General features: G+C 47.3%; 1 protein-coding gene across 1 annotated transcript in view; it reads right to left on the bottom strand.

The window, feature by feature from the left end:
• LOC135905341 (endothelin-converting enzyme 2-like) overlaps positions 1 to 15,171 on the bottom strand; it is a 194,736-nt gene extending 179,565 nt beyond the window's left edge. The window contains exons 1-2 of the mRNA XM_070536099.1: positions 14,774 to 15,171; positions 9,156 to 9,316 (exon numbers count right to left, since the gene is read on the bottom strand). Coding sequence (XP_070392200.1) covers positions 9,156 to 9,316; positions 14,774 to 15,140 — 528 coding nt within the window. The 5' untranslated portion in view covers positions 15,141 to 15,171. The remainder of the gene's footprint in view (positions 1 to 9,155; positions 9,317 to 14,773) is intronic.
• Positions 15,172 to 17,199: the final 2,028 nt, after the last annotated feature.

Below are 17,199 nucleotides of genomic sequence, written 5' to 3'. Positions count from 1 at the left end.
AAAAAAGCGAAATAACAGAATCAAGAAAAGGCGTGGGAGAAGAGTGTTGCTCGCAAGTCAGGTGACGAGCTCTTATACAAGCACTCACCGGTAGATATTCTTATTCTTCTAAAATAATTCAAAATGACAGAGAAGTTGCAGTTTCATCCGCAAGGTTAAGAATCGATTGCGATAGCACATTAATGGACAGCTATACGAAGTAAGCATAGTAGTTTTATCAACCATATAATCTTTTAAACATAGGCGTAATAACTGCATCGTATGCGCGATGAGCAGCCTGCGCAGTGCCGCCTCAAAACTGTAGCTGGTACGCATTGGTGACTGAAGTACTGCAGTTGACCTCTTTTTCTGCTTTCGATATATATGCCCGCTGCTCAATAAAGCTGGGTCTTTTCTCCCCTTGGTATTTGGCGTACCATGACTACGATACATGGTGTCAGAAGTGGTCAACTGACGCCCACTTCTCTGAACATCTGCACAGACTGAAGAAACAAGTCGCGAAATGAATTTCTTACAACCACCTGATGCGTTTCACCTCAAAGGGGACGTCGCAAGCAAAGAATTGGCACCAATTCAAGCATAGGTTAAAACTATACCTGATGGCGACACAAATAGCAAGAAAGCCTCGAACTGAGTCGACGAAAACTACGCTATGGCTGACTACCGCAGGTTAGGGAGCCATTGAGGTAACACCTTCTCCGAAGACGAAAACAGCACCCACTACGCGACAGTAGGCAAAAATTTCGACGACTACTGCAAGGCCCAAAACAATGATGTATACGAGCGCTAGTTATTCAAGAGGCGAGCGCAGGCACCAGGCGAGCCATTCGAGCACATTTTTTTTTTTTGGATTTGAGAACTCAAGCGAGGCTCTGTAACATTGCAGGGTTACTCGAATCAATAGCCAGGGACCAAAATGTTTTTGGTACAAATGACTACAAAATACGAGAGAAGAAGAGACAAGCTTACTCTCCCGATGGCAGAATACATCTGCAAGGCTGCCGAAGCAACATCACTAAGAAATGTGGGAACCAGACCATAAGCAAGTGGACTCGGTTCAAAAGATGCGCTTCGCTCCTAATAGAGAGCGGTAGGCCTACAAGTGCCGAAAGCGCGCACCGCACACACCCACCGCCGAAATGTCCTGCATTTGGGCGCACATGTCAGAAATGCCAGCGATGAAACCACTTTTCCATCTGTTGTAAAGCAAACGAACAGATCGGTGAGCTCGCTGCATGGTGCCGAAGAGGGGCTCGATATATCGAACGTCGCTGTGAGGAGCATATGGCCAAGGAACGCGATTGGCTTGTTCAATCAAAAGTTGCCCACTCCTAAGTTCACCTTAAGGTTGACACCGGTTGCCAAGCCAACATTTTGCCGCTCAGTGTCTTCAAAAAGATGCAGCCAAAGCCATGACACAAGACCAGTTGAACAATATTGCGGCCCTTGGGAGGGAGCAAAATTCAGCACATTGACACCGTTACATCAGAAGTGTAGCTGAATGGTCGCAACGCTGTCCTGGGGCCCTATAACGTAAAACTATTCCAATATGTTTTTATTCCAATCTCCTGACGTCAAATTTGCGTAACCGCCGACGCAAGCGTCGGGCGGTCACCCGCAGGGTTGTCTGAACAGACCAATCAAACGCTCTCCTCGTTCATAGGAGGCCACTTTTGTTTGCTTCAAAAACGAATAACACTGAGCGGCTTGTCTTATCTAATTAGCTCACAAGAGGCGAGGAGCAGGCTCAAGTGTAGAGGGATTCGGTAGGGCCGAGCCACTGCAGTGAAAATCGATAACCGGATGAAGAGGGTGGGGCAGGCGTCTGCGATTGGTCCACTTCCCCTTACTTTGCTTGTGGTGGCTCGTCGACAATCGTGGCGGCATGCAACGGAAACCTAAGAATGACGCTAAAACGGATCCTCAGCAAAGAAGGGTTGGCAGAACGAGGTCGTAAACATGCCGAAAGTGCTCGAAAACGTTGCACGGCCACGCAAAAAGTCTTATTACACGCAAATAAACCCATGCTCGCCGACAGGAGCGAGTAGCCAGTGCGTGAGCGATCGGCGGCATCTATCTTTTATTCCTTTTGGAACGGGGCAGCGTGCGGCTATTCAGAAAAAAAATTCGGTTTTGTTCGGCATATTAATGCATCTTTATCGCGTACACGTCCCTTTGACGCGGTGAGTTTTTGCGGTTTTGTGACGTCGCGTGAGAGGCAGGTGAAGTGGGCGCAGCCCGAGAACTTTTAAACAATAGCCGAGGGCTAATGGCGAAGAGGTGCCGAATCAGAAATAGCTATTTTTCTTTTGTTCGGTGAAATCATGCATAATCCGTGCGTGCACGTTATATCAGATGGGGAGCTATCGCGGTTTTCGTGACGTCTCGTGATAGACAGGTAAAATGGGTGTGGCCCAAAAAAAGTTTTTGACCAATCGTGAAGGGCTGATTGCAGAATTGGAATAGAAAACTTTGGAATAGCTTTACGTTACAGCGCCTCTGCAATTTTTCATCATGCGGAAAGGACAAGCAATACTAGGACTTCAAACGTGCGATTAACGCGATCGGCTTCTTTCTCGTGTAGTACACAGCGTGTCGCAAGACGCAGCAGAAAGAGTAGTAGATAAATGCCGTCATTTATTCGGCGGCACAGGCTGCGTGGAGCGTCGCTGCCGTATGGTTCTCTGCGATGACGCCATACCGATCGTACGGCCAGCATGGTGGGTGCCCCTAGGGCTTCGGGAGCCACCGCTTGAGGAAAGACATGTATTTTGCCGCAAGTGAAAACACACACACAAGGAAGGTGCATAGAAGACAACACGGGCGGGCATGTGTCTTCCTTGTGCGTGCTTTAACTTGCGGCAAAAAACATGTCTTTCAGCAAGCACCAGCTAGGGCAACCAGCAGTTCTGTTACTGCTTCAGGAGCTGCAGCGCATGGAATAAGGCGGGATCATTGCAAAAGTGACAGAGCCCACAGACTGGGTAAGCCTTCTTGAAATTGTGAGCAAAAAGGATGGACGGCTGATATAGTGTGCGTGGACCGGAAAAAGTTTAATGATTGTGTCAAAAGGGAGCCCTACCAGATGCCGACACGAGAAGACATAGAGGCGGAACTAGCCGGAGCAATGAATTTCACTCGCCTCGATGCAAACGCGGGCTTCCACCAGATACCGTTGAACGAGGCAACCTCAAACAAGTGCACATTTGCAACGCCTTTTGGGCGGTACCGTTTCCTCCGACAACCTTTCGGAATTTCATCAGCGCTAGGAGTTTTTTCAAATGGTTCTAAGTTAAATCATCGAGGGTCTTTCTGGAGTGAGGGCTTACGTCGATGACATATTAGTCTGGGGTATGTCGAGGAAAGAGCATGATGAGCGACTAAGATTAGCGCTAGAAGCGGTGGTACGAGCGGGGTTGACTTTCAACGAGGCCAAGTGCACATGTGGGCCGAGAAAGATAGAATTCCTAGGCGACGTAATCAGCAATGAGGGTGCACAGCCGAGTTCCTCCCTGATGCAACGCGCGATGCAAATGCCACAGCCACAGGACAAGCAATCAGTGCAAAGAATGCTAGGCGTGGCAAACTACTTCGGTAAATTTTTGCCATCGTTGGCGCACACGACCGTACTGATACGAAGTGTACTGGAACAAGGCGCAATGTTTAAGTGGACGGCGAACCACAACTAAGATATGGTGGGATGCATCGCAAAATGGCTTGAGTGCTGCCTTACTATATAGTGTCACGATAACGAGTGGAAGCCGGTTGCTTACGCCTCTAAAGCTATTACAGAAACGAAGCAGTGGTATTCACAGATAGAAAAAGAAGCGATGGCTATTGTGTATGACTGCGAAAGATCCAATCGTTTCACACATGGGCGCAAGGTGGAGACTGTCACCGACCTGTGATTGCTATATCCCAGAAAGCAATTGGTGGTATGCCACCTAGGCTGCAACGCTTCTTTCTGCGACTGCTCGGTTATGAAATCAGAATTGCTTTTGTTCCAGGAAAACTCTTCCTGGCCGACATGCTGTCCCGGGCTTCAGTCAACTGCGAGAAGGCTGACACCCAGTGGCGCAGCAACAGGGGGGGCCGGGGGGCCGTGGGCCCCGGGTGCAAGGAGCCAGTGGGGGGGAGGGGGGTGTCATATACGTCTGAAGACACCCGGAACTTGTTGATATCCTCGCCTTCCTCGTCTACAACCGGGGTAGGGGGGGGGGGGGGGGGGGGCAGAAGACCTATGGGCCCCGGGTGCCAGACGACCTAGCTACGCCACTGCTGACACCGACACTGAAGATGCTGAACTACACGCAGTGAGTGTGGTGTCGTATCGCCATTAGAGTTGTTGGACAATCCCACCGCTTTCAACCAGATGTAGGAGTCGTCGGGCGATCTCGCCGCTACCACCATTTGAAGGAGTTGAAGGTCGTAGAGAGGAACTCGGTAAACACGATTTATTTACATTTTAACATTTTAGACAAGACATACATTGACAGTCTAGCGTGTCTCCCAAATGGAGCCCGCAAGACGACGCATACAGCAAACAGCTTACGAGCACACAGCTCACTAGTACATTTCGAGCATGACAACGAGCACGCAGCTCACTAGTACATTTCTAGCAACAAAAACGAGCACTCAGCTCCCGACGACGAGCACACTCTAGCAGCCGACAATCGCTGCTTATAAGCTCTCGTCCCCCCCCCCCCCCCTCTTGATTCCAAGTGAACGGAAACGTTCGTCCAGTCATCATTCGACGTCACCGTTCGACGTCACCAAAGATGACCCGCCCTTTTGGAGGAGGCGGGCTCACATACTCGTGTTGCACACACACACAGGTGTAAAGGTCCGGAGCCGATGTCAGGGGGGCTTCGTAGAACCCTGGGCAGAGGCGAACAAGTCGAAGGGCAGCTGAAACCATTTTCTGGGGAGTTCTCGCAAGTCCAGGAAGTTCTGTTAAAGGGATGCAAGGTTGTGATTCCCGTCAGCATGAAGCGCGAAATAATGTACAGAATGCACCAAGGCCACTTGGGTATAACCAAATGCAAGATCCTGAGAAGTGATTTTCTGGCCAGGTGTGAAAGCGACATTGAAGCCTTTGTACAGAAATCCGCAGTGTGCAGGAAATACTCGTATAGTCAGTCGCGTGAGCCACTGAAGATCTGCCCAGTGCCTGAGCAACCATGGCACCGAGTTGACATTGACATTTTCTACTACGGCGGCAGACCTTATCTCTGTCGTTCTGTCGAACGTTCCGGAGGTGGAACTACTTAAGGATACATCGACTAGCACCATTATTCAAGCAACTAGCGCTATCTTCGCGCGATACAGCATACCTATGAAGGCGTGTTCGGACAACAAACCCTCTTTCTCAAGCAACCAGTTTGCCGCATTTTTAAGGGAATGCGATTTTCGCTACATCATCCCTAGCCTTATATACCTACAGTCAAATGGCCTAGCGGAGAAGGGGTGAAGGTGGTCAAACGAATAATAAAGAAAACCGCTGAAATGAATGAAGATTTTCGGCTCGGTATGCTTGCTTACAGCACATCCCCTTTGGAAAGTGCGGCATCACCGGCAGCGATCCTTTAGGCCAGGAAGCTACGAACAACGCTGCCAGACATTCTGGATCGCCCTGGTTTACACATTGTCAAGCATCGTCAGACAAGGAGCAACGGACAATCATTGCCACCTCTGAGCCAAGGTGATGTTGTGCGCGTGAAGAAGTATAAAAACATGGTGTCACCGCGCACACACAAACATGAAAACATCTCAATCGATGACCGCGGAAACTCGCTGTCAAAACGCCGGAGTAAAGAAGCGAGGCAGCAGTAGGGCGCGAAATGGCCTTCGCGCTGCCTCGCGCGTCAACGTGAACTAAGCCGCGAACAAATTAAATTAATTAAATTCTGGGATTTTACGTGCCGAAACCACGATGTGATTATGGAGACTCTGTAGTAGGCTCCGGGTTCATTTCGGCCACCTGGGGTTCTTTCACGTGCACCAAATGCATGGTGCAGATATGTTCTTGCAGTTCGACCCCCCCATCGAAATGCGGCCGCCGCGGCCAGGATTCGATCCCGCAACCTCTGGTTTAGCAGCGGAACACCAAGGTCACTAGGCCACCAGGGCGGGTCTAAGCCGCGAAAACACAACGTGCGGCGAATTCTGTCCCCGTCGCAGATGGCTTTGAAGATGTAGAGGCCCGGGCAGGCGCGTGCGGCCGGAGTAGAACGCAGCCCCCCCCCCCGGGGGGGGCCTTGCGCGCGGCGGAAGACGGCGCGCTTCCTCCCCGCTTTCCTCCGTTGCGTGCGCGAGATTGAGCCGCAATCGCCGTCTCACCCTCGCACGCTTTCACTCGCACATATAGCATTCGGCTCGTGGCGACGATTTTACCGCCCTTGGAATTTATGCGGAACATCTCTGCGACGCCGATGGCATAAATGTGCCTGTAATATGCGTATAATTCTTATCACGATAAAGTAAGAAGACGAGTTTATGGCAGCCCTTTTCTATTTTGTTTGCCGGCACTTTATTTAACAATGAAAATAAAGATATGTAGTGAAATAAAAATGGCGTGCACAGGAGCATGCTTTGCAAGAAGTCAGTTGGTATTGTATGTCTTAAAACGGTACCTCGTTGATGTATACATCATCATAAGCATTTCTAGCAGTTCTGAGTCCTACATAGACCAGCTGACCTTTCGGGCTTGTCTGTTGTCCTGTTTAGCGGATTTGCACCAGGCACTCTTTCGACAACATCATTATAGAAACACGAACAAGGCCAATGTAGTACCCCCTTTTTTTAACGTAACGTAGTCCAGTAATGCAGAGCCACGTCAGCGGTGCGCGCTCGCGTCCTAGCCATGGTTTAATTACCATCGTTTAATGAATGCGACTTGCGGGAAGTGCTATGCGATGCACCACTGTAATAATGTGAACACTTCTACTAACAAAAGAAAGCAATCACCTTTATTTCCTGCAAGGCCAACAGCGCCGAATATATTATATATGCTGGTTATATCATATATATTATGTGCTGGTCAAGCATATCTTATAATTATTTGCAACTGGCATTACTAATATGATATCTCTTGATCCATCGTTCACACAGAGTGAGCAGTGTGTATTATTTTTGCAGCGCCTACTCAATCCTGCTTCTCTTGTAGAAACTTTTAATTTTCACCGTCATGATTTTTCATCTCGAAAGCCAAGCGAATTTTTCATGGTACAAACAGAGCATGCATGTTTCTACAGTTGCCCTCAGATGGTTAAGTACTACCACCGGCGTCATCATCATCAGCCTATATTTACGCACACTGCAGAACGAAGGCCTCTCACAGCGATCTCCAATTACACCCGTTTGGCGCCAGCCGACCCAAAGCAATGCCTGCAATTTTTATCGCCTCGTCGCACCAACTAATTCGCCACCGTCTTAGACTGCGCCTCCCTTTCCTTGGGGCCTACTGTGTAACTCTAATAGACGATCGGTTATCAACCCTACGCCTTACATGGCCTGTCAAGCTCCCTTTTGTCCTCTTAATGTTAGGAGGTCTGCCATCCCCATTTGATCTGTGAACCACCATTGCTGTCTTCCTTTCTCTTAAAGCTACATCTAAAACTTTTTCATTCCATCGCTCGTTACACGGTCCTCAACTTGTTCTCGAGCTTCTTTGTTAACCCCCAAGTTTCTGCCCCATGTTAGCACCTGTAGAATGCAATGATTGTACATTTCTTTTTAAGAATAGTGGTAGGCTTCCGGCCATGTCTTAGTAATTTTGCCGTTATGCACCGCAACTATATCTTTTTTTTCTCCCACTGGCATGGTTAGAGGCTGTGGAGTTGTCAAACTCACGCCGAAATCGGTCTAATAAAAGTTGCTGATAAATGAATTCGTCTGACCATAGGTTTAAAATGGCCCGATGATAATTAGGGTGAGGTTACCCATCGTTTTAGTTGACGAACTGAGGAGCAGACCCGAGGTACATATTTTTTTATTCTACCTATCCAGTTTATTTAGAAGAACAGCTAAGAACCACGTAATACCAGAAGCATGGTGGGTCTCCGCTTGTAGAACTAACCACGGAGAGCAGATGATGAAACGAAAGCTGCCACATCTACTGAACTGTTGTGCGATGATTGATGTGTGCATATAAAATGTTCAAAATATGCATCGCGTCTCTTTTTTCTCCAACAGAAATATGTGTAAATTTTTTATGTAACGGGTACTGTTTTCTCACTCTTTACATGTATGTACCAAACACGCATTTTCACACTCATGAGAGTGCCGTGCGTTTTAACGTAACATTTCTTGTCATTAATCTGCATAGTGCGTTCTTTTCAGTTAAACTTTGCTTGCTTGTGGCCTTTAAAAAGTTGAATTTCGATGGCACTTGATTTGTTTGTGTGTATGCCTGCTGTTTCCTTTTTCCTTTGGGGATGGCGATATAATGGTAATATATCGGTATATTGGTAATATATATTGGTAATTAGCGCTCACAGTGAAGTGAGACTACTTTAGTTGGTCTCGAATGTTCAAATTTATTGCTTTTCAACTCTTGTTTTATCCTAGCTTCTTTGCGTTGTGCGGTACAACTAGCTTTCCTGAACGTAAATATGCGATGCGCGATGCTGTCTGTTGTTGTATGTTGCCTTTGTGACATGTGGTGTTTCTTTTGGGGGAGCACGAAACTAGTCAAGCTGTTAATTCAGCTTCTCTCCAGGCCTATTCCATCGCATTGAAGGAAATAAATTTGTTATTAATCTTATAGCCTAAAAGCTAGCGAGAGCTAAGGTCGTTCTTATTCGATGTATAATATGCTTTCGACTAAGACAATGGTTGCGGAATGCGGGAAAGTGCGAATACGAACTGGAGCGGAGGCGGGTCGACGCAGTAGCTAGGTGTGTTGCATTTCGTGAACACATGCTGCGCGACCTGTGCGTTTGAGTGCCCCTGAGACGTAGAAAACGCGCAGGAAACGCTGCATCTTTGCTTGACGTCCGCCAGCCGTGTCGAGCCTGTTGTATTGATTGCTAATCTCAGTGGGGCTTTGATTTTCTTTCTTGCTATTCATTCAGCGTCGTCCTTGATTTCTTTTTTTTTTTGCGTTTCGAGGGGGCAAGCTTGCTAAAACAGATGGTGCCGTGATAGTTACGTACCAGCGAGGGGCTGGGGCGTCCATCTTTCTGCTGCTGCGGCGGCGTGCCGTTTGCGGAAGTACTGCGCTGAGGTTCCGTCGGGCCTTCCTGCTTGACGTCGCTCGCGACCGACCCGGTGGCATCTTGAGGGGCTTGCACCGTCTGAGCGAGTTCGGCGGCACCTGCTCGTAAAATGATGACAAAGACAATGATGATGTAAGCGTCCCCTTTTGCACGGGGCGCTGACGCATGCCCACCAAGCACTTCAATATTTTCTATCGCACTAAAATCTCCAAGCATATTTCTGCTTGTAACCTGCGTTATTTATGTAAAAGGTTCGCTTAATTGCTCGTGGTCCCTTATTGTGCGTCACCATTCTTCCAGTGGTGTCTCACTAGAGAAAATGTTTTATTTATTTATTTATTTATTTATTTATTTATTTATTTATTTATTTATTTATTTATTTATTTGTTTATTTATTTGTGTATTTATACAAGTGTCTGCAGCGCCACAGAGGCATTATTGCAAAGGTGAACATTCGTAGCGAAAAGGGAAACATAAGCGAAAATTGAGCTGATTCCAAAAAAAGCAGGCAGCAGGGTATAAACTCAACTAATAAAAAAGCGTAACAACAGATTCACAGTCGCATTCATATTATTGAAAAGAAAAAAGGATTGTTTATATCACGACGCGCAATGATGTGCGCTTACGACAGGTTAGACGATAAAAACGACTGAAAGTCAGAGCACGTTTTACAATGAACAATATTCTTTGTAAGCTTATTCCAGTGCCTGGAAGGAATCGGGAAAAATGATTTGCGGAAAACATCAGTGCGACAGCATGCTTCAAGAAGTTTAAGCTCGTGACCACTGCAAAGAAATGAAATGGCGCGGAAAAATGTACATGTTTTTGTTTATTCCTGTGAGGTCAGAGTAGATTCGGAAAGAAAGAGTTCTAATTTCATAACGAAGTGGCATTATCCTAGTGTTTGCGAGCCAAGGTTTTCTTTAAATAATGTATTACTGATGTGGAAGTTGTAATTTCCACAAACAAGCCTGGCAGTGCGGTTTTGAATACGCCCAAGTTTGTCTGCAAGATAAGAGGGTCCCAAGCCGCGTAGGCGTACTCGAGTATTGTGCCAACATTTGTGTTGTAAAGCTGCTGTTCCGCACTTTTGTGGGCTTGATGAAAATTACGTGTAATCAGGTTGAGCATTCTTGCTGACTTTGAGGTGAGTTATCCTATATGTCTGTTCCAGGTCAAATTTTCTAAGTAGACCACTTCATAACTATAACGGTCAACCCGTTCAAGAGGCAGCCCATCGAAATTATAAACAGATCTCACAGAGATGCGTTTACGGGTGGAAGACATGAGCTGATACTTTGCACTGTTTACAGACATGTTCGACTTGGAGCATCAATCTTGAATTCTACTTAAATTACTCCGTGGGCAGCTAACATCATGGTAATCTTGAATATCTCTATAAATTACGCAGTCATCTGCGTACAATCGCACTTTGCACTGAAGTCCTTGGACAATATACGCAGTCTAAACCAAAAACCAACGGCCCCAAAACAGATCGTTCTTGTACGATGTCTTCTCTTCCCCAAACAGATCGCGTCTGCCCTTCTCACCCTAAAAACCTTAAGCCTTGGTCGAGCAAACCTCTTCCACATTACTCGCTGGATAGATAATCTGACATTATAACAGAATATACCCAGTGGTGTCTGCCAGGGTGTCGGAGTGAGGAAAAAAAACAAACCTGTTCGGTTAGGATTCGGGTTCGACACTCTTCGATTTCTTTGCGGTTCAGTTCTGGTTCGGTGAAATACATACAACGGTTCGCGAACCAGTTCGCAATACTGAACCGGTTCGCAGACAGTTTCGGTGCAGTTCATTTTAGCCTGCGTCAATTGAAGTCATAGCGCTGGATTGACAGGGACATGAAAGCCTACAGGACGTGCGCTGATGCAACGAACCAACTAGTCCGAAAATCGGCACTCCTGGATTTTAGCCTGTCCCTTGGTGGTATGCTGCATAGTACTATGTACTTGTCCGTATTGTGCACGCGCATGCATGTTTAAGCAAGAGAAGGCAGAAATGTACGAAGGAATCAAATATGAGGGAATGTTCACGCACATAATAAAGACAGAGGTAGTTAATGAAAATCCCCGCGATGGCGTAAGGTCGGCGTAGCTTCCACGCTCGTTACTCTGGCAGCAGCAGAGTCAGTTATTTTCGTTTTGCTGTAGTTTTTTTCTGCAAGACTGGTGGTGAGTGAGCTGTGGCAAGAGGCCTATGGCGTCGAAGACAACCCGAATTCACACCGTATTACAGAAATTACAACTTCAAACTTCTAGTCTACAGCAAAGAAATGAACCAAACACCAATTGACATCTCGCTCAGTACGCTGCCTCTTTGAGAAGCTGGTAAGGACACTGATGCTTTTGAACGACGAACAAGAGCTGTTTGTGCTGAACCGTATGCATCGATCTTTCTTGCGCATCTGCGCACGTGTGTAATCTTGCATTGGCGAAGGCAGCAGAAAAAAGTCAACAGCACGAACACTGCGACCCACGAAGATTTTATACAAGTCGAAAACCCTTGCATTCTGCTAAGCTATGCACTAAACATACGTTAAACCATGGGACATAACAAAAGAACATTTCGCATGCCGTTTAGAGCCCGGTTACCGTACTCTGAGAAGGTAACGGCCTTCATTAGTGACCGCCGTGTTACGGTTACAGCATGTCATGCCCGCAGCTGAACGAGTTCATATTCCTCCTCGAGGACGTCGTCTTTTCACCTGTGTGTGTTTCTCTCTGTTTATCTAGGTTATATGGTTTTAGTAACAAGTTGGTTTAATGGCCGAATTGGAGCCTCATAGAATTGTTGGTTCTGCGGAGTCCCTAAAACAACTTCTCGGCGGCGAAATACAATTGCACGGCGGACTTCAGAACTGCAAGCGTCTCTGCAGAAGTGACCGTAGTTACGAGCACACATTCATCGTCTATATCTATTCTCGAACAGAAGGCAACCTGTGAGCCGTAACAGACTGCTAGTATGGCACGCCGATTGAAGTAGTAGTTCGAAGAATCGTGCAGCGTATTGAGCACCTATTCTCGCCTTATATGCTTGAACCATTTCGTATTGAAACACTAAACGTCGTAATCTTTTAAGCATGAAATGAATTCCGCTCACGTTGTCAGCAACCTTCAAGTGACCTCGAGCCAAAAGCCAGAGCCGTTATCAAGGCATTTAAGCGAGAATATCCGGGCAAGTTGCGAGAGCAAAACGAGATCATCCGGGCAACCAGTCAAAACCGCATTAGATACGCTAGTTTTACTTCCAAAACAAGTTGCAAAAAATATTGCTTTCGCGATCTTCCAAATGTTTGTTCACTATATCGCTCAAGCTTTAACTTCTAGTAGACCAAATATTTTTTGGTCATTTCCGGTAGCGACGTTCAAAAGGCAGATACAAGGCACTGTATATTTGATTGATATCTCTCGGCGCTGCGCTCTTTTCAACGCCAGTGGTCCGTGAGGACCGCGGCGCGTCCAGGGTGCCGGCAGCGCCGGTGGCGTCGGGCAGCGCCCAAGCCAGTAGCGTCCGGCGCAGCGCGGTTGGCCGTTTGACCGAGACGAGACTTGCAATGAGGCTCTATCCGGTTCTGTCCACAATGAGCTTCTTTCTTCCCACTTTCAATAGCGCAATTTACTGCTAACATTGAGAGGAAGCTCATTTCCACCGAGCCATCACGATAACGAGCGAGTGTGACATTCTTTTCTCTTTATTTGGACTATGGTGTATTTGCATGGTGGTGTATTTGCATGATGGTGGACTATGGTGTATTTGCACAGTATGACGTGGTGCGGTGTGGTGTGGTGGGGCGTGCCGTTGCGAACATGTGCTACATCCATTTTAATGTTGTGGCTAGTATCATCGCCAACCAATCTGCTTTGCCGGTAGCCATTTGATGCCCACATCTACTCTCGATTACGGGACAGCCAGGATTTTCGCTGTTCGGGTTCAGGCATGTTCCAAAAATATCGGTTCGGGTTTCGGTTCAGTTGCGTCCAAATTTCAGTTCGGGTACGGTTTTCGGTTCGACCTCGCGTTTGGTTCGGCAGTCCGGTTTGTCCGCCACTTTCACATTCGAGGCACTAGTCGTTTGCGTCTGAACGTTTTCATATTACTGCGTATTCTGAGACGCCATGTTACTCTTCGAAGACTAGTGAAGGGGGGCTACACAATGCGGGCCTCCATCATGAGCACAGCTCTTTGTACTATGTAGCCACAGCGGAAAGAACAATTATTGTTCCGTGAACGGAAGCAAAAGTGCGAACCAGCTTTGTGCGTGAAAATAAATTCAGTGACTGGTCTTATAATGTCTGGTAACCTCTCTCCCCTAAAAGTTCACGAACTTTACACGGCACCCAATACTTGAACGTAGATGCAGTTTCTTTCGACATCTATCGCCACGTTTTGCGCATTCTACATCCCAAATTACTGCACACCCAGAAGCTTCTGACATTGATGGCCGCCGAGATTTCAGATGCGCGAAACCTTTTCAAATCAAATCCCACGCGCGCCGCATGATATGGGAGGACATGGGCAAGGCGCTTATAATTCTCATGTACAGCGACAACGTATCGTCATTTCTAATGTGTTGCATTTGCCTGTATAGCAATGCACTCGGAAATTTCAATGTCTCCTGTGTGCAAACCAGTTGCTTATTTCCCGCCCTCAGTTCACGATTCCACTGGCAACTAAGTTTACGCTTGTAGCTCGAGGTTCGTCCCGGTATGCTGCCTTCATGCATTGCCTTGGGCAAGCTTCAATGACACACTTGTGGTATTGCGGTAGCTTGAGGCAATTTTTATTAGTTTCGAAAGTCACCTTTAGCTGTCGACGTTTTTACATGAAGGCAACGAGACTGGGAATCCTCAGGTAAAGCATTCGATCTTTTACTGAACGCGGCTCCCTTATTTGCGTATTGATGACCGTAGCGGCTAGTGGTACTTCAACAGAAATACTTTTGTGGTGCTTCTTTTTCATTTTTAGGGAAAAAGGTGGGCCATTCGGCGTCTACTTTGCAAACGTGTTCTTACATGGACTTGGTAATTACTTATTAGGTTCCCAACTTTATGCTCTGGTTTGCTATGCTTTTGAGCTGTGAGAAAGAATGCAGTGAAATTATCCCGCCGTCGGTACAGGGCGAAGACTCCGCTTTTTTTATGTGTTCATAAAGGTCTATCATGAAACATGGTGAAGCAGCGCGAAATAGAAAGATTGCGTACGCAACTTAGAACGCCATTACGGACAAGTCTAATGCGCCACTCAAGGCAGTACGCAAATAAGCCTTCTTATGAGGGTCGTCCTTATGTGCTTAACTTTTTACGCTTAACTTGGCAATCGGCTGCTTTCTTCCCACTTTCAATAGCGTAATTTACTCCTAACATCGACAGGAAGTTCATTTCCACCGAGCCGTTACGATAACGAACGAGGACGACACTTTTTTTCTTTATTTGGACTATGGCGTATTTGCCGCGGCGTTCCAAGGTCATAACCAACTGTGAAATGGTAGTATTCAGAAGACACCCAAGGGGGATCATCGGCGCAAATGGCGAACATACCGTGGGCCTCGCCGCCGTCGACAGCGGCAGTGGACGACACGCGAGCGTACGCGCTAGTCACTTCCTCCGAGGTGTCGGCCGCGGGGGTGCCGCAGGCGTCTGAGGCGCTGTCGCTGCCGGACTCTCGCGACGACATCCGAGAAGCTCGGCGAGCGTCCACCGCCGGCGACGGGCTCTGAGCACTCTGAGCGCGGCGACGGCGCTTTCGCGCCCTGCACAGGCCACGGTTCCGTCGGAAAGCGCGTTTCGACGCGTCTACAGACGCCGACGGAGGTTCGGGGCCCCACGGTACCACGGCTGTGTTCCGAGACTCTGCGAGCGAGGCCTCGTGGGCACCGCCGTTGGCCAGCGTCGTGTCGTCGCTCATGGAGGCAAGTGCGTTTTCTCAGAGTGGGAGGGCGGAGGCGCGTCCGAGAGAAACAGCTCTTCTTCTTCTTCTGCGCAAGGTTTCGAAGCACGAGCCGACCTGATGAAGATGGTACCGTAAGCAGTGGCACAGAGCCAGTGTGGCGGCGATGAAAGTGTCTAATTGGTGGCTGTTTATGTCTTTCGCAATGAATGAACGAATGAATGAATCAATAATTTCATTGCGTTCATTTGCTTACCGCGCACAGGAACAACCCTTAGGTGTAAGTGCTGGCGCACGCATACATTAAACCCGAAAACCAGAGACGACAACAGTAAAGGTACCAGAAAATGTAAATAAAAACACAATGAATAAAAATAACACATTGTAAAACAAGAGCTAACGTACAGGAAAAGTCAAGACAAATGCAAAAGAAAAAGGAGAAAGACAATTGAACGGTGCGTGAAACAATGACACAACAACGCAAAGCGAGGAAAAGAACAACTAGAGTTACTTATAGTGACATGAGAAATATTGACATCATAATAATAAGGCTTAGAAAGACTCAGTTTTCTGTGGACGATTGAGTGTTGGTTATGACAGGCAGGAATATGGAAAAGTTTATGTTCTTTGTTGATCTTTCGTGGCATACGCAAATTGATACAACTCAAGCGTTCCGGGCAGGTGATACAAGTGATTACGTAGGCGGCGAAGTAAGGGAAATGTCAATAATTTAGCAGTGCTAGAACGAGGATCCGTGTCGGTGGGAACAAAGCGGTGATGACATAAGATGATAAACACTTTCGGTAAGCGTTCTAAAATGTCCCTGTTGGATCTAGAAATTACATTCCAGAGGACCATCATGCATTCGAGTTGAGGAAAGCAGATTGTTGGGTTCCAACTTGCGAAAATGTGTAGGAGCATTGAATTCCCTCTACAGCCTGCGAACAGGGGCCCTATAACGTAAAATTTCTCCAATATGTTTTATTCCAATCTCCTGATGTCAAATTTGCGTAACCGCTGACGCAAGCATCGGGCGCTTACCCGCAGAGTTGTCTGAACAGACCCATCAAACGCTCTCCTCGTTCGTAGGAGGTCACTTTTGTTTGCTTGAAAACCAATAACGTTGCCTACACTGAGCAGCTTATCTTATCTAATTGGCTGTCAAGAGGCGAGGAGCAGCTTCAAGTAGAGAGGGATTCGACGGGGACGAGCCCCTGCACTGAAAATTGATAACCGGATGAAGAGAGCGGTGCCGGCGTTCTGCGATAGGCCCGCTTCCCCTTACTTAGCTTGCGGTGGCTGGTCGAAAATCGCGGCGGCATGCAACGGAAGCTTAAGAATGAAGCTAAAACGGAGCCTCAGTAAAGAAGAGTTGGCCGAACGAGGTCGTAAACGTGCCGAAAATACTCGAAAACATTACACGGCCACGCAAAAGGTTTCCTCATACGCAAATAAACCCATGAGCTCCGGCAGGTGCGAGTATCCAGTACCTGAGCGATCGGCGGCAGCCATTCTTTATTCCTCTCGGAACGGGGAAGCCTGCGGCTATTGAAAAGAACATAAAGTTTTGTTCGGCATCTTAATCTATCTTTAACGTTTACACGTCACCTTGACGCGATGAGTTTTTGCGGCTTTGAGACGTCGCGTGACAGGCAGCTGAAGTGGGTGCAACCCTAAACCTTTTGACCAATAGCCGAGGTCTAATGGCGAAAGGTATCAAATCAGAAATAGCTATCTTTATTTGGTTCGGCCCAATCATGCATAATCAAGTGCACACGTCATATCAGATGCAGAGCTATGGTGATTTTTGTGGCTTCGCGTGACACAGGTGAATTGGGGGTGGTCGAAAAAAGTTTTTGACCAATCTCGGAGGGCTGATTGCAGAATTGGAATAAAAAGTTTGGAATAGTTTTAGGGAATAACGCCCCAGAGCCCAGAAAGCACATACCCTCTATTGCGACGCGTTTGTGCGAACAAGCAAGTGTAACGTTGTATCGAAAAGTACACCAAGATCATTTATTTCGCAGGCCTTGCACGAAGGCGCAAAATTTACAGAATAAGGAAAAGAAATGCTTGC

This window comes from Dermacentor albipictus, chromosome 3 (genome assembly GCF_038994185.2).
Source record: "Dermacentor albipictus isolate Rhodes 1998 colony chromosome 3, USDA_Dalb.pri_finalv2, whole genome shotgun sequence".
Classification (NCBI taxonomy): Eukaryota; Metazoa; Arthropoda; class Arachnida; order Ixodida; family Ixodidae; genus Dermacentor; species Dermacentor albipictus.
Note: the sequence above shows the minus strand (reverse complement) of the source record. Positions and strands in the feature narration are given on the sequence as shown.